Source organism: Rhinatrema bivittatum, chromosome 1 (assembly GCF_901001135.1).
Source record: "Rhinatrema bivittatum chromosome 1, aRhiBiv1.1, whole genome shotgun sequence".
Classification (NCBI taxonomy): domain Eukaryota; kingdom Metazoa; phylum Chordata; class Amphibia; order Gymnophiona; family Rhinatrematidae; genus Rhinatrema; species Rhinatrema bivittatum.
In genome coordinates, this window is record NC_042615.1 from 831605244 (window position 1) to 831630614 (window position 25371).

The 25371-nt window shown below is 54.9% G+C and overlaps 1 protein-coding gene across 1 annotated transcript in view; it reads left to right on the forward strand.

Moving 5' to 3' along the window:
• Window positions 1–22241, forward strand: part of TAF1C (TATA-box binding protein associated factor, RNA polymerase I subunit C) — a 71883-nt gene extending 49642 nt beyond the window's left edge. Inside the window, exons 10-15 of the mRNA XM_029583126.1 lie at window positions 4941–5012; window positions 8739–8874; window positions 16202–16330; window positions 16958–17135; window positions 17307–17444; window positions 17967–22241. Coding sequence (XP_029438986.1) covers window positions 4941–5012; window positions 8739–8874; window positions 16202–16330; window positions 16958–17135; window positions 17307–17444; window positions 17967–19363 — 2050 coding nt within the window. The 3' untranslated portion in view covers window positions 19364–22241. The remainder of the gene's footprint in view (window positions 1–4940; window positions 5013–8738; window positions 8875–16201; window positions 16331–16957; window positions 17136–17306; window positions 17445–17966) is intronic.
• The last annotated feature ends 3130 nt before the right edge of the window (window positions 22242–25371 follow it).

Here is a 25371-nt window from a genome sequence, read left to right on the forward strand (position 1 = left end):
GTGGGATGTCGAGGCTGGGATACGTTGGCAGAGCTGTGTGGGAGGGGGGTCTCAATACTGGAGTAGGAGTGTTGCAGGGCAGGAATGAGGTGCACTGGGAGAGCTCTGTGTGTGATTGGGTGGGGGAGCAATTGTCTCAACACTGGATTAGTAGGGGCGTGGCAGAGCAGGAATGAGGTGCATTGGCAGAGCAGTGTTTGGCGTCCACCACTCTTCTGAGAGGAGATTTCTTAATGTTACTCCTGTGTCTACCCCTTTCAGCCTCACCATGAGCAGAGGAGGAACCTGTCTACCCCGATCCAGCCAGCCTATGACAAAATGGTGGCTCCCCGCTAGCACTGACACAAAAGGAAGATCTGACAGTGCTGAAGAAGCTGCCTCTTGGAACCCGAGACCATGAATAATAGGGCAGATGGGAGCGGTGCTGGGACAGGAAGTGATATAACTCTGCTGTCTGTCCTTACAGGACTGAGCAGCAATGTCTGTGGGTTCCTTGTGATATAACCTGGAAGATAGAAGTTACAGCTTATGTTCTTATATATAACAAAGAAGGAGGGTCCGGTGCCAGGAAGCAGTGACTACCTGCAAGTGGACAGAACAAGGCTCCCATCACCCTACAGGCCACCTACCTGCCCAGGGTAGAAAATGACATGGCAGACAGGTTGAGCAGAATCTTCTACCCACACAAATGGGAATTGCACCAGGAGATAGTGAACTTCCTCTTTCGCTGATGGGGCCGACCAGAGGTGGATCTCTTCGCGACAGAAAACAGGAAGGTGGAGGTGTTTTTGCTCCGTCTGTCCCAGCCGGAAGCATCTGGCCCTGGATGCTTTCCTCATACAGTGGTCGAGGGGACTCCTCTAGGCATACCCCCCTGTACCCCTCATCCCCAAGACAGTCCAGAAATTTATGATGGACACTACGGATCTCATACGCGTGACTCCGGCTTGGCCCAGGCAACCATGATGCGCATATCTTGTACGTCTCTCCACAGAGCCCCCCATTGCCCTGGATGACATATCCAAAGACGGGGGCTCACTGCTCCACCCACTCCACTCCTCCCTCACAGTGTGGAGCTTGAAAGGACAGGGTTAACTCACCTTCACCTGCCTGCTGAGGTTCAAGATATCCTCGTATCATCTCGGAAACCCTCCACCAGACGCAACTACCAGGGCAAGTGGTTTTGCTATGTGACGTGGTGCAACACCCAAAAGCTCGACACCCCCCTCCCCTTCTGCTCTCAGGAGCAGTTGCTGGACTATCTATATTCCCGCTTTCAGTCAGGCCTAGCGACTGCTTCAGTGAGGGTCCATATCAATGCAATTGCTGCTTATCAACCACACCGGGACTTCCCATCTCTAACCAGCTCCTGGTCCCCCGCTTCATACTGGGCATCCTTCATATCTGTCCATCCCGCCTCAAGCCTCCAATTCCATGGGACCTAAACATCATACTTGGAGCAACTCACATTGCCCCCATTTGAACCTTTAAAGATGGCGTATCTGCGATACCTCTTGGAAGGTTCTCTTCCTGGTAGCCCTCACCTCGGCTCACCGGTCAGAAAACTACAGGTGCTAGTCCCCTATTCTCCATACCTGGAGTTTCATCACAACAAGGTCACTCTGCGCACTCCTCCTTCCTTCCTACGTAAAATAGTCTCGGCCTTCATATCAATCAGGCCATCAACCTACCGACCTTCTGCCCGAAGCCTCACCAGGATGATGGCAAGAGAAGGTTACATACGTTGGACTGCAAAAGAGCCTTGGCGTACTACAAACAGAAGACACACTCCTCGGCCCGGCCATCCCAGTTATTCCTTTCCTTCAACCAGAACATGCCAGGTCAACAGGTATCGAAGCGCACTCTATCCACCTGGATATCGCATTGCAAACATTCAGAGACCCTTGCAATGTCCCCAAAGGCACACCAGGTCCGGGCAATGGCTGCATTGTGGCCCATCTCCAGGATGTCCCGATTCAGAACATTTGCAAGGTGGCTACTTGGTCCTGTCTACACACGTTCACAGGGCACTACTGCTTGGACCGGAAAACTGCAGCAGATGCCATCCTCCATTCTAGAAAGAAGTAGAGAGACTGTCTGCTAACTGGATCACAGTGAACACAGCTGTTTTGTAAAAAATGAAACAGATTTGAAGAAGTCCCTTCAGAAGGAAGGGTGACCAACCAGAGACTAATTCCACCAGAGTAAGTGGATAATCCCATGGCTGCGCTCTTTCAGTATCATTGTGTCTTACAGATTGCTATTGAACAGACTGAGAGGAAAACATGGCGCCGTGCAGGAAAATACGTGCAGCCTCAGGCAGAGCAATGCTCCGCCTCGCCCGTCCCAGAAGACGTCCCCAGACAGCATGGCTAATTCATCTTACTATCTACAGAAAACATTGTTTATGGGAAGCAAGCTTGCTTTTCTTGAGATTGTGTGTCCATGAAGGACAAAGAGCCCTTCATACTGTAGATTATAAGAGTCTTCATCTAGTATAAAAAAAAAAAAAAGAACTCAACCGTGTTGCCAGGCTTTGTATCTGTCGCACAGGACGCTAACAGATTTGGCGTCCAAATCGCCTAACATAGATTGTCAGTCTGGCTAGTGGAATACATTCAGCCACTGTTGGAAACAGGATGCTGGGCTTGAAGGACCCTCGGTCTAGCCCAGTATGGCAGTTTCTTAGGTTCTTAGCACTGCTACACCTTACCAGAAATTCAGATCACAGACTGATAAAGCTCATCAGCTCAGAGCTCTGCCTTCTACTATTGCTCATCTTAGGGCAAAACCTCAGTTAAGTCACTTGTTCACACCTTTATCTCCCATTGCTGTCTGAACAACCCTTCAAGGACTGACAGTAACTTCAGACAAGCATTTTTGTTTAACCATCATGGAGAGGATGGTGGATGCCTGAAATGCCATTCTGGAGGAGGTAGTGAGGATGAAAACAGTAAACGAATTCAAGAGAGCGTGGCTTAAACACCTTGGATCCCTAGGAGTTAGAGGTTGGAAATGAAGAAAAGTGTGCATGGGGGTAACCTGCATGGAGCGGCAGTTACTACCCTTAATCAGGAGACGTGGGGATTACTACCATTAACTGATTAGCCTCGATGCTTTTGGTGCACCTGCAACATCACTCTCCGCTTCGGCAGGGGTAAAAAGGGGCATTGGATTCAGACGACGGTCAATGCTGGGCCCTGACTTTTACGGTCTGGGGCATTGAAACGCAGTCATGAGGGGGAAAAAAGCACAGGACTGCTCCTACAGCCAAGACCCAAAAGCAAGGCACGTTCAGGCTGCATTGTCTGTAAATATTACCACCTTTAGCACAGAGCGACAGAGATGTAAGGGTTACCTCCAGGGAGCGGAGGATACTGCCATATGAAACTTGCTGGGCAGACCTGGTTGGACCAGTTGGTCTTTTTCTGCCATCATTACTATGTTGTTGTTTTCCCTGTGATGTACTCTCCACAGTAGGGTCCAGCTTGCTTATTCAGTAAACGTTCCGCTGAATGCCCACAGATCATGGCTAATTCAGCCTGCTTATGAACATAGAAAACAAGTTTACTTAGCATAAACAGTGTTTTCCGTAGACAGCGGGATGAATTAGCCATGAGATGCTCACCCAGCTCCCTGTAATATAGACCAGGATACCCACAATGAATATGCATGAGATAAATGTTGCATATACCGAGTCTCCCTGGTATGCAAATTTTATCTCATGCATATTCATTGAGAGTATCCTGAAACCATGGCTGGCAGTGGGGTCCCCGGTACAGTTTTGGGAAGCCGTGGTAGGCTGAGGAGGCTCTTGAGGCAGTCGGTGCCTGGGCAGAAACTCCCGCATGTGCTCGGTAGAGCCATGCTAGCTAGCGACGAGTTCATTCGGTGCCAATTCATCCTGCTATCTATAGAAAACAGTTTGCAGTTAGCAAACTTGCTTTCCTTGGTCACTTCCTGTTATGTTCGTTCTCCACGCCAGTGAAGACAGTCCCTTCCATAGATACAATATATACAGTAGTATAGTGGTTGTGATTGGCTGGATTTTCCACATGGCTTGGGCAGTGCTCTTTTGGTTGCCTGTTTCCTGCTTACTCTCATTTCAGTTTTAGAGTTGATTGACTTTCTTGATGTGGGGAGCAGTTGGGTGGTGCAGATGATTGTGGCCTGTTCCTGACGAGACAGGGAGGTAACCTTAGAGTCCAGACTGGTATGGGGAATGAATAACAAGAGTTGACCAAGGTAAGCCCAAATTGCCTTAGTGTCACTCCTGTTTCTGCTGCCTTTTGAGCCTCACGTCACTGGGGAATGATTGACTCGTGCACATAGATTATAGCTTTGAGGTATTTGAATGTCTGTCCTATCTCCCCCATCACCACCCCCTTCGTGCCTCTCCTCTAGGTTAGGACCTAAACATATGTATAATATGTTTAGATGCTGGGCTTGATGGACCCTTGGTCTGACCCAGCATGGCAATTTCTTACGTTCTTATCTAATTTTACTGGCTTTTGGTGCCTACTCTGCACCATTTTGATAGCTCCTTTCAGAGCCACCTTCAGCCTGCTCTGTCCTTTTGGGGGTGTAACCTGCAGAACTGGACACAGTACTTTCAGGTGAGGTTTTACCAGTGATCCATTATCATCTCCTTATGTACCTCAGCATTCCCCTGGCTCTTGCCAGTACCCTGTTGCATTATTTTGGTATATCAAGATCATTTGATGTCATCACTGCAAGGTTTCTCAGTATCTTACTCTTTCCTTCTGTCATCTACTCTTTGCTAAGTTTGAGACTGCATTTTTTTTGCATTGAATCACACTTCTCAAGCTTTCTCAGATCACTCTGTAGTCTGCTCTGTTAGAAGTGTCCACCCTGTTGCTCAACTTCCCTGCTAACACCTCTGCAATATCACTAATTCTGTCTCCGGTTTTCTCCCTTAGTCCTCATATCCCTGGGGAACTGACTGTCTGTACGGAGAATGGGTCTCTCTATCTCTGGAACCTGGAAACTGGGTAAGGTTTATTATTGGCCTCGCTGTATACTGCCGTGATGCATTAACAGGTGTGTTTATAAAACTGAAAGAGACGGATCTTATTCTGAGTTTAATGTAATTCATTTTACAGAGGGAATTTTGGCATGTTGGAATGGATAGCTTATTTTAGAATTGTTTTGTGTTGGGAATTTATCATCTCTATTGGTTAACGACCCCTAACAGCATGCTGGGACACGAGGTAAGGGCAGGCTTCCCTCTGAGCCAGTACTGACCCATATACACCATGCTGGGACACGAGGGTAGAGAGAGTACTGTAAGAGCATGCTGGGACACGAGGTAAGGGCTGGCTTCCCTCTGAGCCAATACTGACCCATACACCATGCTGGGACACGAGGTAAGGGCAGGCTTCCCTCTGAGCCAGTACTGACCCATACACCATGCTGGGACACGAGGTAAGGGCAGGCTTCCCTCTGAGCCAGTACTGACCCATACACCATGCTGGGACACGAGGTAAGGGCAGGCTTCCCTCTGAGCCAGTACTGACCCATACACCATGCTGGGACACGAGGTAAGGGCTGGCTTCCCTCTGAGCCAATACTGACCCATACACCATGCTGGGACACGAGGTAAGGGCAGGCTTCCCTCTGAGCCAGTACTGACCCATATACACCATGCTGGGACACGAGGGTAGAGAGAGTACTGTAAGAGCATGCTGGGACACGAGGTAAGGGCAGGCTTCCCTCTGAGCCAGTACTGACCCATACACCATGCTGGGACACGAGGGTAGAGAGAGTACTGTAAGAGCATGCTGGGACACGAGGTAAGGGCAGGCTTCCCTCTGAGCCAGTACTGACCCATACACCATGCTGGGACACGAGGTAAGGGCAGGCTTCCCTCTGAGCCAGTACTGACCCATACACCATGCTGGGACACGAGGTAAGGGCAGGCTTCCCTCTGAGCCAGTACTGACCCATACACCATGCTGGGACACGAGGGTAGAGAGAGTACTGTAAGAGCATGCTGGGACACGAGGTAAGGGCAGGCTTCCCTCTGAGCCAGTACTGACCCATACACCATGCTGGGACACGAGGGTAGAGAGAGTACTGTAAGAGCATGCTGGGACACGAGGTAAGGGCAGGCTTCCCTCTGAGCCAGTACTGACCCATATACCATGCTGGGACACTAGGTAAGGGCAGGCTTCCCTCTGAGCCAGTACTGACCCATACACCATGCTGGGACACGAGGTAAGGGCAGGCTTCCCTCTGAGCCAGTACTGACCCATACACCATGCTGGGACACTAGGTAAGGGCAGGCTTCCCTCTGAGCCAGTACTGACCCATACACCATGCTGGGACACGAGGGTAGAGAGAGTACTGTAAGAGCATGCTGGGACACTAGGTAAGGGCAGGCTTCCCTCTGAGCCAGTACTGACCCATACACCATGCTGGGACACGAGGGTAGAGAGAGTACTGTAAGAGCATGCTGGGACACTAGGTAAGGGCAGGCTTCCCTCTGAGCCAGTACTGACCCATATACCATGCTGGGACACTAGGTAAGGGCAGGCTTCCCTCTGAGCCAGTACTGACCCATACACCATGCTGGGACACGAGGTAAGGGCAGGCTTCCCTCTGAGCCAGTACTGACCCATACACCATGCTGGGACACGAGGTAAGGGCAGGCTTCCCTCTGAGCCAATACTGACCCATACACCATGCTGGGACACGAGGGTAGAGAGAGTACTGTAAGAGCATGCTAGGACACGAGGTAAGGGCTGGCTTCCCTCTGAGCCAGTACTGACCCATACACCATGCTGGGACACGAGGGTACTGTAAGAGCATGCTGGGACACGAGGTAAAGGCAGTCTTCCCTCTGAGCCAGTACTGACCCATACACCATGCTGGGACACTAGGTAAGGGCAGGCTTCCCTCTGAGCCAGTACTGACCCATACACCATGCTGGGACACGAGGTAAGGGCAGGCTTCCCTCTGAGCCAGTACTGACCCATACACCATGCTGGGACACGAGGTAAGGGCAGGCTTCCCTCTGAGCCAGTACTGACCCATACACCATGCTGGGACACGAGGTAAGGGCAGGCTTCCCTCTGAGCCAGTACTGACCCATACACCATGCCGGGACACGAGGTAAAGGCAGGCTTCCCTCTGAGCCAGTACTGACCCATACACCATGCTGGGACACGAGGTAAGGGCAGGCTTCCCTCTGAGCCAATACTGACCCATACACCATGCTGGGACACGAGGTAAGGGCAGGCTTCCCTCTGAGCCAGTACTGACCCATACACCATGCTGGGACACGAGGGTAGAGAGAGTACTGTAAGAGCATGCTGGGACACTAGGTAAGGGCAGGCTTCCCTCTGAGCCAGTACTGACCCATACACCATGCTGGGACACGAGGGTAGAGAGAGTACTGTAAGAGCATGCTGGGACACGAGGTAAGGGCAGGCTTCCCTCTGAGCCAGTACTGACCCATATACCATGCTGGGACACTAGGTAAGGGCAGGCTTCCCTCTGAGCCAGTACTGACCCATACACCATGCTGGGACACGAGGGTAGAGAGGGTACTGTAAGAGCATGCTGGGTCACGAGGTAAGGGCAGGCTTCCCTCTGAGCCAGTACTGACCCATACACCATGCTGGGACACGAGGTAAGGGCAGGCTTCCCTCTGAGCCAGTACTGACCCATATACCATGCTGGGACACTAGGTAAGGGCAGGCTTCCCTCTGAGCCAGTACTGACCCATACACCATGCTGGGACACTAGGTAAGGGCAGGCTTCCCTCTGAGCCAGTACTGACCCATATACCATGCTGGGACACGAGGTAAGGGCAGGCTTCCCTCTGAGCCAGTACTGACCCATACACCATGCTGGGACACGAGGGTAGAGAGAGTACTGTAAGAGCATGCTGGGTCACGAGGTAAGGGCAGGCTTCCCTCTGAGCCAGTACTGACCCATACACCATGCTGGGACACGAGGTAAGGGCAGGCTTCCCTCTGAGCCAGTACTGACCCATACACCATGCTGGGACACGAGGGTAGAGAGGGTACTGTAAGAGCATGCTGGGTCACGAGGTAAGGGCAGGCTTCCCTCTGAGCCAGTACTGACCCATACACCATGCTGGGACACGAGGTAAGGGCAGGCTTCCCTCTGAGCCAGTACTGACCCATATACACCATGCTGGGACACGAGGGTAGAGAGAGTACTGTAAGAGCATGCTGGGTCACGAGGTAAGGGCAGGCTTCCCTCTGAGCCAGTACTGACCCATACACCATGCTGGGACACGAGGTAAGGGCAGGCTTCCCTCTGAGCCAGTACTGACCCATATACACCATGCTGGGACACGAGGGTAGAGAGAGTACTGTAAGAGCATGCTGGGACACGAGGTAAGGGCAGGCTTCCCTCTGAGCCAGTACTGACCCATACACCATGCTGGGACACGAGGGTAGAGAGGGTACTGTAAGAGCATGCTGGGACACGAGGGTAGAGAGGGTACTGTAAGAGCATGCTGGGACACGAGGTAAGGGCAGGCTTCCCTCTGAGCCAGTACTGACCCATACACCATGCTGGGACACGAGGGTAGAGAGGGTACTGTAAGAGCATGCTGGGACATTGGGTGAGTACTGGCTCAGAGGGAAGAGGATCTGGCTAACACCGTAGTGGGACACTGGGTCAGATGAAAGAGTGCCCCTTGCACCCTTGACATGAGGCCTGTTTTTTTTGTGTTTTTTCAGCCTGAATAGAGTCCGTCAGGATGCAGATAACATGTTCTTCCAGGATCACTCAGCGTGGAGGTGGAGCGATTTCACACATCATCCGCGAATTGTGACGTTTGGTGATAGGACAGGCCTGGAACTGACTGACCTCAGGGTAACTCTTCCGTCTGGGCAAGAACACGTGATTTTGGGAGGGGAGGGGTAACTGCTCCGTCTGCTGGGATTTGAGCATTGGGTCAGACGTTTTCCTGGTGTGTTTGCAGTTATACCACACAGAGAGTGCATGGTTTCCTGACTTGTGCTGTGCTAGGATATTGTGGATTACCTGAATGGAATCCACTTTCCACCTCGTCCTGCTACTCCAGTCCAGTCCCACACAGGCGGGTTGTTTCCCCTGGCAGCAGATGAAGGCAGACAGCACGGTTTTCCTTATGTGACATCATCTCCACTACGTAGGGGTGGTGCAGCTCAGAAGGAATTGGTAGGAATTGGGGGTGACGATCGGACCCCGGGCCAGGCCCTGATGGAAGGGCGCCCAGTCCCAGAGAGGACTCTATAGAGCTTAAGGTGAGAGCAGATGAATAATAATAAAAAATAAATAAATAAGTAGAGTTGCTTCAGTGGCGGCTTTGGCCCTTACTGGTTGGAAACCAGGGCAGCCTGCTTGGTCCTGCTACACTTCGTATTCTCAAAGACAAAGCCGTCTTGAGTTCTCTCCAACAGTATGACAGGGATAGCCTAAGTGAACGGACAAGGGCGTACTAGACGTTGGAGGAGATGACTCTACGTTTCCCATGGGTGGAAGAGAATCTGTGGCCTGTGGCACATATCATGGGTCAAGAAAACATGCAGGTGGATTTCCTCAGCGGGAGTGGGAGGCCTTCCAGCTGATCATTAAAGAATGGAAATAATGGAGACTCTCCAAAACGCCAAGGTACATTGGTTCTTCAGGAAGTATGGGAGCGGGGCACCATGGGCATCGATGCCTTTGTACAACCTTCACCCATGGGGGAACTATTTTACCGGCCCCCTCCCAGAGGAAAGCCAGGATACAGGGAACCTTGGCCCTCCAGGGAATTCCAAGCAAGCCCCAAAGATGTCCTCAAATGTCTGGAGGCCACCTGTGGGGAAGATGTTGTGCAGGACAGACAAACATCTCCCCCCCAGCCCTGCAACTCTGTCTCCGCCTGGCCCAGTTCTGTTGCTGGTCTCCGCGGGGCAGGGACCAGCGGTTTTCTTACCTGGAGCTGCAAGCTTTGTCGTCACATCTTTCCCCCATGGCCTCTCATAGGAAGGTAGAGCTGAAATGCAGTCGGATCATCGGTTGTGCCAGATTGGCCATGGAGACCCTGGTACACAGACCTAATGCGTCTCCAGGTGGGGACCGTTCACTGCACCTGCTGGGGAATCCTGGGCTATTGATTCAAGGACCGGCAGCCATGGGGGATCTGTCTCCATTTTGTCTTACGGCTTGGCTCTTGAGCGACACCGGTTGTGCAAAAAGGGATTTCCCTGTACGTACCCGGATCAGTCCAGGCTCCTGGGTTTTGCCTCTCCTCCAGTAGATGGAGACAGAGAAGTTTTAACGGATTCTGTCCTATACCCCTGAGGTGCCACCTAGACTCTGTCAGTATTTCTCTGTCTCCAGCAGATGGTGGAGGTGCAAAACCTTTAGTCTGGGCTGAGTGTTACAGTTAGGTGTTAGTGGTAGGAATTGTTTTTCAGTTGCTGTTGGATAAAAGAGGTTAGAGCTATTTAAAAAAAAAAAAAAAAAAAAAGGATAAAGGGAAAAAGAGGCGGATACCTGTTTCAGCCTCCCAGGGAGTTGCTAGGTCCTGGTGGGACCATCCCCCCTGGTAGTAGAGGCTAGAGAGCAGAGGGTTGGGAACCCTGCAGCCACCTGCGGCTGGGGGTGATACCGGGGAGCCCGGTTCACTCACCCTCAGGAGGCCCGCACTAGAGGGGAAAAAAAAAAATTCTGAGGTATTTAATTTTTCCTTTGTTCTGGCCTAGCATTCGCTGCAGTTCCTCTCTCCCGCTCGCCGCCACTCCTGCCACCGATCGCACGCCACGTAGCTCCCAGGGCTCCTTTTCGCCACGATTACTGATTTCGGGCCCGATTTTAATTGAGGCCAGGGATCATGCCGCGTGGTGAGGCCTGCTCTGTGTGTGGCAGTGCACGCGCCAGGGTTTGCACAGGCTGCTTGCCGGGAGGGGAAGGAACGTCAAGAAAGGCAGGGACAGCTCCAAAGAGCGCCGGGAGCCTGGGAGGCCCGATCGGCAACGCCAGCCACAGATACCTTTCTCCTCAGTGCGGGGACTGAGGCTTTGTTGAAGACATTCAGAGACCAAGAAAAAGCGGCGCTGGGGAGGGAGCTCCCCACCACCTCTCTCACTGCGGCCTCCTGCCCCCAGGAGGGGTGAAATTCTAAACGATCAGGAGGGTTCCTCAGAGGATGGACAGGAGAAAGACTCGGATGAGTCTTCTTTCTCGTTCACCTCCAAATTTGTTTTGTTGTTACATAAAGCCTTCAAGGCCCATAAGGCGGCAAAGAGCCACAGAATCAAGGTACCACGGCAGCTGGGAGAGGATCCTCTTCACGCAAACACGCCAATCGCCCAGCAGGTTAGAGGGCCCCAAGGCCAGACGCCCTCTCCGGTCCCTTTCCTGTCCGGGGGACAGCTCGGATTCAGACAATGCGGATGAGGAAGTGTCTCCTCCACAGGCCCCTGGTGAGGGGCCGGATGTGGATCCAGATCAGCAACTACAACCAACCAAGGAGGTGGACGCACCTATGGTGGAGGGTAATGAACCCAAAGTGGTCCTTCTTTTCCAGAAGGATGAACTAGGACCTCTTATCCCAGCCATTCTGGAAGAGCTAGGCATTCAAGTTCCTCCAGAGGATTCTCGGTTTGGGGCTATGGATCCGGTGATGGTGGGGTTCAGAGGTCCAGCTTGATTGTTTCCGTTTCATATGTTGGTTACGGATCTTTTGTTTTAAGGAGTGGGACACTCCAGACCTTGGGTTGAAGGTGAGTCGAGCTATGGAAAAATTGTACCCGCTACTGGAAGAGGCACTGGACCTACTCAAAGTCCCTAAGGTGGATGCCGCGGTCTTGGCTGTGACTAAGAAGACCAGTATACCAGTAACGGGAGCCACTGCCCTGAAGGATTTGCAGGATCGCAAATTGGAGTTGCAACTTAAGAAGATTTTTGAAGTTTCGGCTCTGGGGTTCCGGGCCGCTATGTGCAGTAGTTTCGCACTGCGAGGCAGTCTCCGCTGGGTGCAGGATTTGCAGGCAGCAGCATCCCTCACCGACACTGAAGCGGTGCGAGCCGGTCGGCTAGAGACTGCAGTGGTTTACAGCGTGAACGCGCTTTATGATTTGTTACGAACTTCGGGCAGGACCATGGTCTCGGCTGTCTCAGTTCACAGGCTCCTCTGGCTTAGAAACTGACCTGCGGATGTTTCGTTTAAGGCGCAGCTTGGTTCCTTAAACTTCAAGGGTAAACTGCTTTTTGGGCAAGTCGCCGGGGGAGAACAAAGTCCACAGATTGCCAGAGGATAGACCCAGAACTCTAGAGGATCTTTTCCTCGGCGGGCGAGATTTCGGGGAAATTGCCGTTTTTGCGCCTCAAGGTCCACTGGGTCGTCATTTCGTCAGGGTACCGGTCGGCAATCTTCCTGGAACCAATCCTTTTGAGACCACCGCTCTGCCAGGGAGAGAGCCCTGCGGTCCCATGGGGGTCCCAAGTCTGCACAATGAAGCGAGACCAGTCCACTCTTCCATCCCAAGGATAGGGTGAAGGTTATCTCTTTTCCTAGAGGAGTGGACCAACTTGACCTCAGATCAATGGGCCCTAAATATAATAGATTTTGCTCGGCCGATCCACGAGCATTACATAGTTTCCCCTTGCGCTTACCACCAAAAATGCCGAGCGGTGCAAGACAGCGCTTACAGGACCTGAACGCCATAGTTCCTGTGCCCAAAGGAGAGCTCAGGCGAGGGCGCTACTCCATCTACTTCGTGGTGCCCAAAAAGGAGGGCACTTTCTGTCCCATTCTCGATCTAAAAAGGGTCAATTGAGCTCTAAAGGTACCGTGGTTTCAGATGGAAACTCTTCGCTCAGTGATAGCGTCAGTTCACAAAGGAAAATTCTTGGTGTCTCTGGACCTGACAGAAGCTTACTTGCACATACCTATACATCCGGATCATCGGAAGTATCTTGAGGTTCGCAATACTCTGCCATTATTTCCAATTTTGCGCACTTCCATTCGGTCTGGTGACGGCACCCAGAGTATTCACCAAGGTTGTGGTGGTGGCAGCAGCCCTGCGAAAGGAGGGGATGCTGGTACATCCCTACTTGGACGATTGGCTGATTCGAGCTAAATCCGAACACCTTTGCAGGGCAGCGGTTTGGAGGATACTACAGATGTTGCACTCATTGGGTTGGGTGGTCAACCCCGAGAGAAGAGTCACCTGGTTCCCTTCCAATCTTTGGAGTTTCTGGGTGCTCAGTTCGATACTACCTTGGGCAAGGTTTTTCTGACAGAGGAGGAGACTATCCAAGCTCATTTCTCAGGTGGAGTCCTTGCGGTCCTTGTCTCGTCCCAGGGTCCGGGATTATTTGCAGGTCCTCTGCTCAATGGCTTCTACTCTCGACCTGGTGCCATGGGCCTTTGAGCATATGCGTCCTCTTCAGTCTACCTTGCTGTCCCGGTGGAATCCACTCTCATAGCAATTTCGTATTCTCCTGCTGCTGACGGACTTGGTGCTCTCCAGTCTTGGTGGCTTTCCCCACACAATTTGCGCTGGGGGGGTGGATTTGGAAATTACCCTTTGGATTGTGGTGATCACCGATGCCAGCCTATCTGGTTGGGGGGCTGTTTGTCGAGGAATGGCGGTACAGGGACAATGGACAAGAATGGAATCCTCCTGGTCGATCAATCGCTTGGAAACCAGAGCGGTTCGTTTAGCGCTCCAGGCCCTTCTTGCCTTAGTAGAGGGAAGATCAGTGAGGGAACTCTGACAATGCGATAATGGTAGCTTACATCAATCCAGAACACGGAGTTGTCCTGTGTCGGCGGAGGCTCAGCTCTTGATCAACTCGGCGGAGCAGCACCTGTACAGGATAGCGGCCTCTCACATTGCCAGAGTGGACAATGTACAGGCCGATTTTTCTCAGCTGCCACCAGTTGGATCTGGGGGAGTGGGAACTCTCCGAGGAGGCCTTTCATCTTCCGTGCGACTGCTGGTCTAGGCCCTCCATGGACCTGATGGCGAAGTACCACAATGCCAAGGCTCCCTGGTTTTTCAGCCGTCGACAGGAGCCAGGGGCAGAGGGGGTGGATGCTCTGGTCCTCCCCTGGCCAAAGGACATCCTGTTGTATGTCTTTCCACTGTGGCCATTGGTCAGCAAGTTTCTACACCGCATCGAGGTTCATTCAGGCAAGGTGATACTCATGGTGCCGGAGTGGCCGCAGGACTGGTTTGCGGACCTCCTGAACTTGGCAGTAGACTGTCCACTGAGGTTTTGTCAGTCTCTGAATCTCCTGCATTAGGGTCCCGTTTATTTCGGAGAGGCAGCTCGCTTTTGTCTAGCGGCATGGCTTTTAAACGGCGAAGATTAAGGAGTAAGGGTTACTCAAATGCAGTTATAGCCACGCTCTTATGTTCCCGTAAAATTTCTACCTCCATGGTGTAAGTTAGAGTTTGGCAAGTGTTTGAATCCTGGTGTCTAGACCACGAAGTGCAGCCGCCCAGCGCTTCAATTCCAGATGTTCTGGATTTCTTGCAGGCAGGGTTAGCCAAGGGGTTGGTGTTCAATTCCCTACGAGTGCAGGTGGCGGCCCTTGGTTGTTTTCGTGGAAAGGTGCAGGGGGTCGCCCTAGCCTCTCATCCAGATGTGGCTCGTTTTCTGAGAGGAGCTAAGCATGTGCATCCCCCGATCCGGAGCCTTTGCCCCTCATGGAAGCTGAATTTGGTTCTCCACGCCCTTTGTAATGCTCCTTTTGAACCATTGAAACGAACGACACTGAAGGATCTGACGTCGAAGGTAGTTTTTCTGGTGGCTATTTCAACAGCAAGGCGTGTTTCCGAGATTCAGGCCTTATCTTGCAGGGAGCCTTTCTTACAGATTTCTGAAGCAGGAGTTTCCTTAAGAACAGTTTCCACCTTTCTCCCGAAGGTGGTGTCTTCTTCTTTTCTTTTCATTTGAACCAGTCATTGGAGCTCCCTTCCTTCGCGGGCCTGGATTCTTCTACTCCAGAGTCTAGAGATTTAAGGAAGTTGGACGTAAAGAGGGTGGTGTTGGAGGTTACGAATAGTTTCCGTCCCTCGGACCATCTGTTCGTCCTGTGAAGTGGACCCAAGAGGGGTCATAAAGCTTCAAGAGCCATTATCGCACGCTGGCTAAAGAAGGCTATTGTATCGGAATACCTTGTTCAGGGCCATCCAATTCCGCTTGGTCTTAAGGAGCATTCTACTCGATCACAAGTGGCCTCGTGGGCGGAATGTCAGCAGGTGTCACGCAAGGGATTTGTAGAGCAGCTACCTGGAAATCTACTCGTACCTTTGCCAGACATTGTCTGGATGTCCGGGCTCCAGAGCCCGGTTCCTTTGGGGCTAGTGTGCTCCGAGCAGAACTCTCTCAGTCCCACCCTGGTTAGGGAAGCTTTGGTACATCCTAGGAGTCTGGACTGCTCCTGGTACGTACAGGGAAAGGAAAATTGGTTCTTACCTGCTAACTTTTGTTCCTGTAGTACCATGGATTAGTCCAGAGTCTCGACCATGGGGAAACAGAGTCCGCTCGGCCGGTAGTTTCAGGGTAAGAGTACAGGCATATTTTCAGTCATTGAGTTACAAGTTTTTCATTCCCTCTGCTCTGCGGGGGGAGGTTGTTTATGTGGAAGTTATGGTTTAAAGTTGTCTGCTTGGGTACAACGTATTACTGACAGACTCTAGGTGGCACCTCAGGGGTATAGGACGGAGTCCGTAAAAACTTCTCTGTCTCCATCTGCTGGAGGGGAGGCAAAACCCAGGAGTCTGGACTAATCCGTGGTACTACAGGAATGAAAATTGGCAGGCAAGAACCAGTCTTCCTATTCTTCAGTGATTTTGAGAGCTCGTTGGTCTACAACGAGCTCTCAAAATCATGAAGAACAAGGTGTTCTGCGCACGAATTGTAGTCTCGGCTCTGCACACGTTTTTGTTTTTTTTTTCCTCAGTGCTCGAAGCAGGTTCAGAGTCCTTGGCTGCGGTTTCCAGGGGGGAGGCGGGCACTTACCCTGCCCCCAGATGGCTGTTAGAAAAGGTCCCCCTTTCCCCTGAGTCTGAGAGGGAGGCACAGATAGTTCTCTGTATGTGATTTCATAGAAACGACCTTCAGCCCGCTCACATTGGGCTTCGAAGGGGATCATTCGTGGGTCCCCAGGGTCTCCCTTCGCAGCTGACGTGTGCCTCCTTTGGTTCTTCCGCAGCAGTCTGGGAGGCGTGGCCTGACCTTGCTGAAGATGGGGGTGGAGTCGGACTGCCAGAGAGGGGAGAGGGTGACGTTGCCGAAGCACCTCAGCCAGGTCCACCCCTGCCACCACCTCATCACGACACAGGTCTGTGCTGCCGTTGTGAACACCTGAGCACCCTCACCCCCCCCCCCCCATGCTGTTCTGAGATCAGAGGCGGTCCCCAGCCTAGCAAGGGGCCCACACGTGTCTGCAGCAAAAGGCTTGACATCAACCCCCCCCCCCAGCTACAGGAATTGTGCCCCTGTCCATAGACGTAAGACACGTGTCCCTGGAACAGAGCAGGGCTGGCGGCTGCTGCAAAGGCCACGTTTGCCCAGCCGGAGCCCTCGATAACTGTTGCATGAAATCCTTCAGTACGTTTCCAGGGGATAGTCCAAGTATTACTTACATTTGCTTTTAAGCTTTACAGCAACGCTACAGACTACCAGGGTGCACCCTTGCCGTGCAGTCATAGGCAGGGAAGACCCTTCCATCTCTCTCGTTAGTTGCTTTAAGATGGATTAGCAGATTGCTGGGCTGAGCCCGGGTAGGGGTGCATGCGGGGAGGGTGTCGGCGACTTGCTGGGCTGAGGCCCGGGGGGGGGGGGGGGGGTGCATGTGGGGAGTGTGTCGGCGACTTGCTGGGCTGAGCCAGAGATGCCGAAGACCGCGCAGATGGCTAGCGAGAGTGCTCTGTCTCTCCTGCTCATGCTGTGCTCGTTTCTGCTTCAGTTCTCACTCTACATCGTGGACGAGCGCTTCCCGTCAGTTCCCATGCTGAAGTGGGACCACATGCTGCAGTCTCCGCCCCTCTTCGCTCACGTGAACACAGGTGGAAGGCACGAGAGGTCCAACAAGATTGTGCTGGGAACGCAGAGCAGCCAGGAGATCCTGCTGCTGCAGTATATAGGTAACGTGCGCCCCAGTGCAGCGCCCATCGGATCGCTTGCGTTTTGTGGCCTCTCGTCTTGCAGTCACGTCAACGTCTGCAGGCTTCTGAAGACTTTACAGCTCCTCTGCCGCCGCCTCATCTCGTGTTCTTTCTCTCTCGCTTTTCCCGTCTCTTCCTCTGCCTTCCCAGGTGGCAGTAAATTCCCCTGCCAGCTGTGGGGTCCTGCTCGCAAGCTTTCCTGCATCTCGGATTTCCTGCGGTTCTCTGCGCCGCAGAGGCCTCACCGCGAGCACCTGCTGAAAGAGAGGCTGGCCTCGCCTGGAGCAGGTAAAACCGGCGGGGGGGGGGGCTGTGTGCATGCAAAGCCAACGCCAGATAGGAAAGCTCGGGCCTGCAGCTGGGGCCCGCTTCAGGCACGCAAAGAGATAAGAAGAGGGTGGTAACCTCGATGGCTGCCAGGGAAAAGGATGGGTTGGGATAGCTGGAGGCCAGGGATAGCTGGAGGCCCGCAGGTAGCCAGAGCAGCGAGAGAGAGAGAGAGAGGGTATCCGATCCGTTCAGAAAACGTCCAGCTCCTGCCCCAGCCGTGATGGAGGCAGGAATGCCCCCTGCGCGGGTCTCCCAGGGCAGCGGGTCCAGTTCTGGAAGCCGTACCTCCTTAAGGTTATAGTCAGAATAGAGGTGTAAAGGTACAGTGGCCTCCCAGGAGGGCCCGGGATCAGCACGGCGAGGTCTGCGGTGCTGCAGTGGGAAGAGAAGCTGCTTGTGTGGATGTTTTAGGACTGCCCGGGGGCTGCTCCAGGCATCGTTTCCATGACCCCCCCGCTCCCGTTTCTCTGTCACCTCCAGGTCTGACGGCGGCGCACCAGAAGCTGGGGGCGGAGTCCTTGCTGGTGTTCCAGCTGTCGGAGGCCGGCGACCTCTTCTTCCAGCCCTTAGTCTATCGGAGCCCAGCGTCCAGGGGCCCGCAGAGGAGAGGAGTGGGGGCACCTGGCCCAGCAACCGCACGGAGCCCGCGGAGGAGAGACCCGGGAAATGCACAGAGCCGCCCCTCCCTGCAGGGCCTCCGGGGTGCCGGTGGGAATGAGAGCGAGGAGCAGAAAATCAGCAGCGACTCGGAGAGTGCTTCATCTGAGGAAGAGCGCGGCTCCGGCCCGGCGCACGGACGGTGTGGGGAGAGCACCTCCACAGGGCGAGGCGACGCACAGCGCAGCGACCCCGAGCTGACGGAGAGAGGGAGTGGTGGGGAGAGCGTGGCAGAGAGGCGGGGGGAGGAGCGCAGCCCTGCCGCCCTGAGCAGAGCCGGCGCGTCCTGCTGCCAGCGCTGGCTGAAGGCCTTCCTGCGGGAGCAGAGGCAGCTGCAGGGCGGCGCTCGGCCTGCGGACGCCCGCCCCAGCTTTCACTGCCGGAAGCTCTTCACCCCCACCGAGCTGCGGGAGCAGGCGCAGGAGGGGGCGGCAAGTGCGGGGCTGCGGGAGCGCTTCCGGGCCTGCATGAAGCGGCGGCGGGTGGTGGGGCAGGAGGAGGTGGGGCCGCTGCAGGCCGTGGCCCCGCCGGAGCCCGTGGACCCCCTGGCCTGGAACGACGACTTGAGCCGGCGACTGACGGCCTCCTGGGAAGGGAGGTGGAGCGGCTGGTGGGAGGAGAAGCTGGGGCTGAACAGAGGCAGGAAGGTGCAAGCCCTGAAAGCGAGGCGGCGGCAGCAGAAGCTGGCGAGGGGCAGGCGCAGCCTCTCCAGCAGCTTCAGCTCCTCCAGCAGCTTCGTGTCCGAGCACGACTCCAGCGACGGCCAGTGGCAGGCAGGGACCCCGTCCGACCTCGGCAGCTGCTCCCTCTCCATCGCGTCCAGCCACACGTCCAGCCTGGTTTCCATCCTGAAGTCCCCTGCCCGGCAGCCCGGGTCGGCGCCGGGATGCGAGGAGCAGCCTGCCGAGCTCCCGGAGCGCGAGGAGGCAAAGGCCACGGGACTGAGGAGAGCTCGGCCACGTTCCGCTGAGCAGGAGGAAGCACGGGAGCCGTCTGGGCTAGCCCCGTCGCCGGGCTCCCAGCCGTGGCCGTCCTCCCAGGCCCTGCGATCCCGAGGGATTCCCAGAGAGAGGAGGAAGACTGTTCAGGATTACTTCTCCGAGCTGAGCGAGGGAGGCAGGGAGCCCCCCTCAGGCTCCTCCTCGGGGGTGAAGCGCCGGCCGGCGACCCCCGCCTCCCAGGACAAGCCGCAGAGGAAAAGACCCAGAATGGGTTTCTGAGAGTGTGGCCAGGAAGGTGGACGCTACCTGCTCTCAGCCCACGCTCTCTTCTCCGTCCATGCTCCGTGTCTCCCCGTCCCTCCACCCCCATGCGTGTGTGCCCCGTCTCCCCGCCTTCACTGCTGGTGTCCCCCCTGTGTGTGAATTCCTTGCACACTTCTCGGCGACGGCATCTCCTCCCTCACCCCCCGCAGTGTGCATCCTCTGCTGCGATGTCCTGTTACTTCTCCCCTCCACCCTGGTGTGTGCTTCTGTCACGCTCCTCACCGCAGTGTCCCACCCCACCGCTCCTCCCCAGCTATGTCAGTCTCTCCTCCCCCCATCACTGGGTGACAGTGCGCCCCCTACCCTGTGGGTGCTGCTGACAGATTCCCCTCCATGACAAACTGCTCCACGTGTGTCCCGTTCTTGGCCCCCCCCCCCCCCCGCCCCAGTATGAGTGTGTGCTTTTGTCACTCCCCCCTCAGTGAGAGAGCAGCTCCCCGTGGTGCCCCTCTCACTCCCCCCTCAGTGAGAGAGCAGCTCCCCGTGGTGCCCCTCTCACTCCCCCCCTCAGTGAGAGAGCAGCTCCCCGTGGTGCCCCTCTCACTCCCCCCCTCAGTGAGAGAGCAGCTCCCCGTGGTGCCCCTCTCACTCCCCCCTCAGTGAGAGAGCAGCTCCCCGTGGTGCCCCTCTCACTCCCCCCTCTCAGTGAGAGAGCAGCTCCCCGTGGTGCCCCTCTCACTCCCCCCCTCAGTGAGAGAGCAGCTCCCCGTGGTGCCCCTTTCACCCCCCTCAGTGAGAGAGCAGCTCCCCGTGGTGCCCCTGTCACTCCCCCCCCCTCAGTGAGAGAGCAGCTCCCCGTGGTGCCCCTCTCACTCCCCCCCCTCAGTGAGAGAGCAGCTCCCCGTGGTGCCCCTCTCACTCCCCCCTCAGTGAGAGAGCAGCTCCCCGTGGTGCCCCTCTCACTCCCCCCCTCAGTGAGAGAGCAGCTCCCCGTGGTGCCCCTTTCACTCCCCCCCCCCCCCTCAGTGAGAGAGCAGCTCCCCGTGGTGCCCCTCTCACTCCCCCCCTCAGTGAGAGAGCAGCTCCCCGTGGTGCCCCTCTCACTCCCCCCTCAGTGAGAGAGCAGCTCCCCGTGGTGCCCCTCTCACTCCCCCCCTCAGTGAGAGAGCAGCTCCCTGTGGTGCCCCTCTCACTCCCCCCCTCAGTGAGAGAGCAGCTCCCCGTGGTGCCCCTCTCACTCCCCCCCTCAGTGAGAGAGCAGCTCCCCGTGGTGCCCCTCTCACCCCCCCTCAGAGAGAGCAGCTCCCCGTGGTGCCCCTGTCACTCCCCCCCCCCCCCCTCGTGGGAGAGCAGCTCCCCGTGGTGCCCCTGTCACTCCCCCCCTCGTGAGAGAGCAGCTCCCCGTGGTGCCCCTCTCACTCCCCCCCTCAGTGAGAGAGCAGCTCCCCGTGGTGCCCCTGTCACTCCCCCCCCCTCAGTGAGAGAGCAGCTCCCCGTGGTGCCCCTTTCACTCCCCCCCCCTCAGTGAGAGAGCAGCTCCCCGTGGTGCCCCTTTCACTCCCCCCCCCCCTCAGTGAGAGAGCAGCTCCCTGTGGTGCCCCTCTCACTCCCCCCCTCAGTGAGAGAGCAGCTCCCCGTGGTGCCCCTCTCGCCCCCCTCCCTCCCCCCTCAGTGAGAGAGCAGCTCCTCGTGGTGCCCCTCTCACTCCCCCCCTCAGTGAGAGAGCACCCCCCCTTGGTGCCCCTGTCACTCCCCCCTCAGTGATTGCACGACCTCCCCCTCGTGAGTGTGCCCTGTCGCTCGTCCCTCTGCGGCAGAAACTCTTTCCGTGTTTCCTGTTGGCTCGGGGGTAGTTTTTGGGCTGATTGCTCCTCAGCTGCCGAGCGTCCTGCAGGGACTTTCCATGGTGGAAGGATGCTTCAGCTTTATTACTGGGTGCGAGGCTCTGTACCTGAGAGCCCTTTAGAAGGGAAGCTGAATATTGTTGTGTAAACTTTGTACTTTGTGAATTTTTGTGCTGTTTCTTTGTTTTACTCTGAAGTATCAGCCTGAACCTGAACCCTCCCTCCCCTCGTCTGCTGCCTCTGTGCCCCCCTTATGCTACTCCCCATCCTGTCTCCCCCTTTCACACCACTCCTGCTCCCATCACCTGCCTTGCTCCTCTCCTCACCTCTGCCTCCCTCCTGCAGCTGCAACTTGCTTCTCCTGTGATCTTCTCGCCCCCTCTGTCTGCCGCCAGCCCTGCTCCATGCTGTCTTTCCCACCTCTCTTCTGTTCCTATGCCAGTTCCTCCATGTTCTCTCTGGGCGGGGGACAGAATTACGCCAGGGTGGAGGGAGAAGCCAAACCCCGAAGTGATTCCTCAGTACTCGCATGCTGAGGGGGCAGACCCTGAGCTCACCCAGTGCAGAGGGGGCAGACCCTGCACCAGTCCCTTCTTCCTGTTCATACCCAGATCAGTCCAGACTCTTGAGTTTTGCCTCCCTGCCAACAGATGGAGACAGAGAGAAAAGTTTCACTGACACTGCCATCTGACCTAGTGTGCCCTGCACCTGCACTCCCTCAGTAGTTCTGTTTCCGGCAGATGCTGGTGGAGTGAAACTTGCAGTCTGGAGTATATAATAAAAAAAAATGTTTTCAGTTCCTCCCAGGGGATATTGCTGGGGTCATTCCCGCCCTGGTTTGAGGTGCACGAGCAGGGGGTTCGTAACCCTTGGTGTATGCTCGGTCCTGGATTCTGTGGGGGTGTATATCTGGTCCAGATCCCTCATCCCCCGCTAAGCAGTGTTGATTGGCGCTGGCCGCTCTGCTTAGGAAGACCAGCTGAGCAGGAAAGTACTTTTCTTCCTTTCGTGTTTTTTGTACAGGGGCTTGTGGCAGCAATAAAGTTGATTTTAAAGAAATAATGCAAAGGAAAATGTGATTTTTGTGTGCTGCCTTACTGCTTCTTCCTTTCAGCATTGGGTCTCTGGTGGGGATGATCGGGGTGCAGGACTGCTCCCCTTCAAAGCCTCCTTTTCTTTCTGCGGACCTTTATGAGTGGCACACGCTGGAAACGCCGCTTGGTCGGCAGAGTGCATGGCTTTTCCTGCTGATCTTAGGGGCGATTCCCAGTCGTGTGTCTGTCCTGGGCCAGTTTCTGTGCAGCATTTACAGCAGGAAAAGACCGAAGCACCGCATGTGTCTTATTCGTGCCCTGGGCCTTTCCCTGTCAGTGCGGAAGTGGCGGCCATCTTGGATTCCCTTTGGGGACAGTCAAGAGTTGGCGGAGCAAGCGAGGGATTATGCCAGGACAAGCAGGATGATAGTCCTCACGTATGGATGACGTCACTGGACGGAGCCCTATCACGGAAAACTTTCTGTCAAAGTTTCTAGAAACTTTTGACTGGCCCACTGAGCATGCCATTATCCCTCGAGCCATGGGGGTCTCCTTTCAGTCTTCTTTTTTCCGTGCTGCAGTTAGCTTCGCGGTTAAGGAGTCCTGTGTGATATAGGGAATGGTTATTTATTTTTTCAAAGACGAGGCCGCTCCCCCCTCCGCTGGAGAATAGTTGTTCACTTAGAGACAGCACCAACCAGTGCGTTCGCTTTAGGGACAAGCAAATATTCTGTTGCCGCTGGGTGCAGAGGGTATGGAGCTTCCAAGGCCCTGCCCCCTATAAAACTTACTTCTGGGGTATCCCATTCCTGAAGGGCATCCATCACTGGAAAGGAGCAGGAGCCTTTCCGCAGGGGAATCAGAATGGGGTTCTTCGTTGGTTCCATCATGGAATCTGCCCCAGGAACTCCCAGGAACAGTCTTTCAGGGTCTGGGAAACCAGGGCTGGCAATTTGTCTCTACGAAAGAACCGTTCCAACCCAGGGGGGCTTTCCCCCTCTCTTCCAAGAAATCTGGATCCTCTGTGACATCCGGGTCCCTGCCAGGGATACCCTTCCTGTAAGGCGAGGCCTATAAATAAAATAAATAAATAAAGCTCTGGGTCTGCTGGTAGGAATGGGAGAGGGAGGGGTTACTGCCTGAGGTTCTGTCCAGACCGGGGCAAGTGAGGCAGTTAGGGTGTGGCAGCCCCAGGAAAAGGCAGCCGTGTCCATGCCTAAGCCAGGAGCCACTCCGGCTGGGACTGGTTGAATTTCCCTCTCCAGGGATGGCCCAGGCAAGGGGATACTGAGGTAAGGTTTACTTCCAGTTAAGGCAGTGACCAACCCATCATCCAAAGGGGAGGAGCCTGGCTTTGCAAAGTCCAAGGAGGCCGATTCTCCATGGGCTTCCTCACAGTGCAGCCAAAAATTGAGCTGCGGCTCAGACTGTGAGACTCCAATATGGCAAGCAGTGCAGAGAGCAAGGCGCTTCGGTTTCTTGGGTGGTGGCACCATTGGCAGCAGTAGTTGTGCTCTCTTTGCACTTTGTGTACACAGATTGAGTGGCAGGACGCAGCAAGGCGCAATCCGTTCCTACAGCTCTTCCTGTAGCGCGTGCTTTAAAAGACGTGAACCCGATGTTGGGCGCAGAGCCAACGTACTGACGTCCTATGGAGGGCAAATTGGCGCGTACACAAACGCATGCAAGTTGGCACTGCCGTGGCCTACGACGCAGTGTTCCAACCGAACCTAGCCCACTCGCGGTTGCTCAGAAGCCCAATTCCCCTTACTCCTACTGGAAGTGGGAATGACGTGGGTATGGTGGGCTGAGCATGGAGACCGAGGGGGGGGGAGCCCTAATGCAACTCCCTCTAATTGTCTCTGAAGGGGGCACTTATTTATTTTTCTTTAAAACACCTGGGCTCAGCTCTTACCGCCTGAGTACAGAGAGAGGGTCTCCACCGGCGGGGGGAGAGGGCTTTGGCTGTCACCACCGCACTCTGCTTCCTGCACCTGCTGCCTAAGCAGCAAAGTCCACGCCAGGAACCGGCTACCGGACCAAGGCCCAGGGCTGAGGAATCTGGGAAATCACCTCCGGCATTCTCAGGTGGGGGAGGGAGCTTTTGCTCTCAGCGCCCCGGTTCCTTTCATTTAGAATGTAGCATTTCTCCTTCCAGAAAGGACGGCACTCCCCCCCCCCCCGGGGGCGAGATATGGAGAATGGTGCAGTCACTGCAGGGGTCTATGTACAGTGATGTCAGCTTTGCAACCTGACTTAGTCTCCATCTGCTGGAAGGGGAGCATAGCAGGGGTGCCAGCTAATCAGGCAGGAACAAGCATTGTTTGCTTAAAAAACAAGCCCAAAACCCATGAGATTTTATTAGAAGGTATTTAGACAGCGAAAACCCTTTTAAAAAAACAAACCAAAATTTGTAAATTAAGGGAGGAAATACAGTGGCTTGTAATCTTATTTAACCCCCTAAAATGTCTATCAGATTTTTGTGGATTACATTATATTACACAGATTGTGCTGCACCCTATGCACTAAAAGTAAATTTTCAAACACACAATTCATTATTTCCTAATGGCTTCTATCTAGCCACCCCCCTGCAGTCCCGTTGGATGGTTGACGGATGCACCACCCCCTCCCGTCTCAGCCACTGATCAACCTGAAAAATGACTGGCCCCTCGCCATTGATCACCCCCAGCAGCGGCCTGGCCCTCATGCGCTGGCTTTCCCCCTCCCCACACCAGCCTGGCCCCCTCCTGCTCATTCCTCCCCTGACTGCTTCCCTCCCTTCCGCGTTCAAGCCTGCCCTGCTGCATACAATCTTCCTCGGGCACCAGGCGCCGGTGCTTGCTGTCGTGCTCCTCCGACGGTGGCCAGGCCTCAGCGGTAGCACCAACCACTCCCATGGACCAAGCCCAATAAGCAACCTTCGCATTGGGAAAAAAAAAAAAAAAAAAAGCCCAAACTGGTGGGAAATAAGCGAGGTTGGCAACAACCCCCCCCCCCCCCAAGCAATGGCAAGGACTCACGCCCCAGGCAGGGATGCGCATACACATGCGCGATATAATGAGGGGGGGGTGCAGAGCAAGGACACAACCAGGAAGCACCGCACGCACAGGGGGAAGGTGCAATCATTTCCTGGGATCGGGGAGCG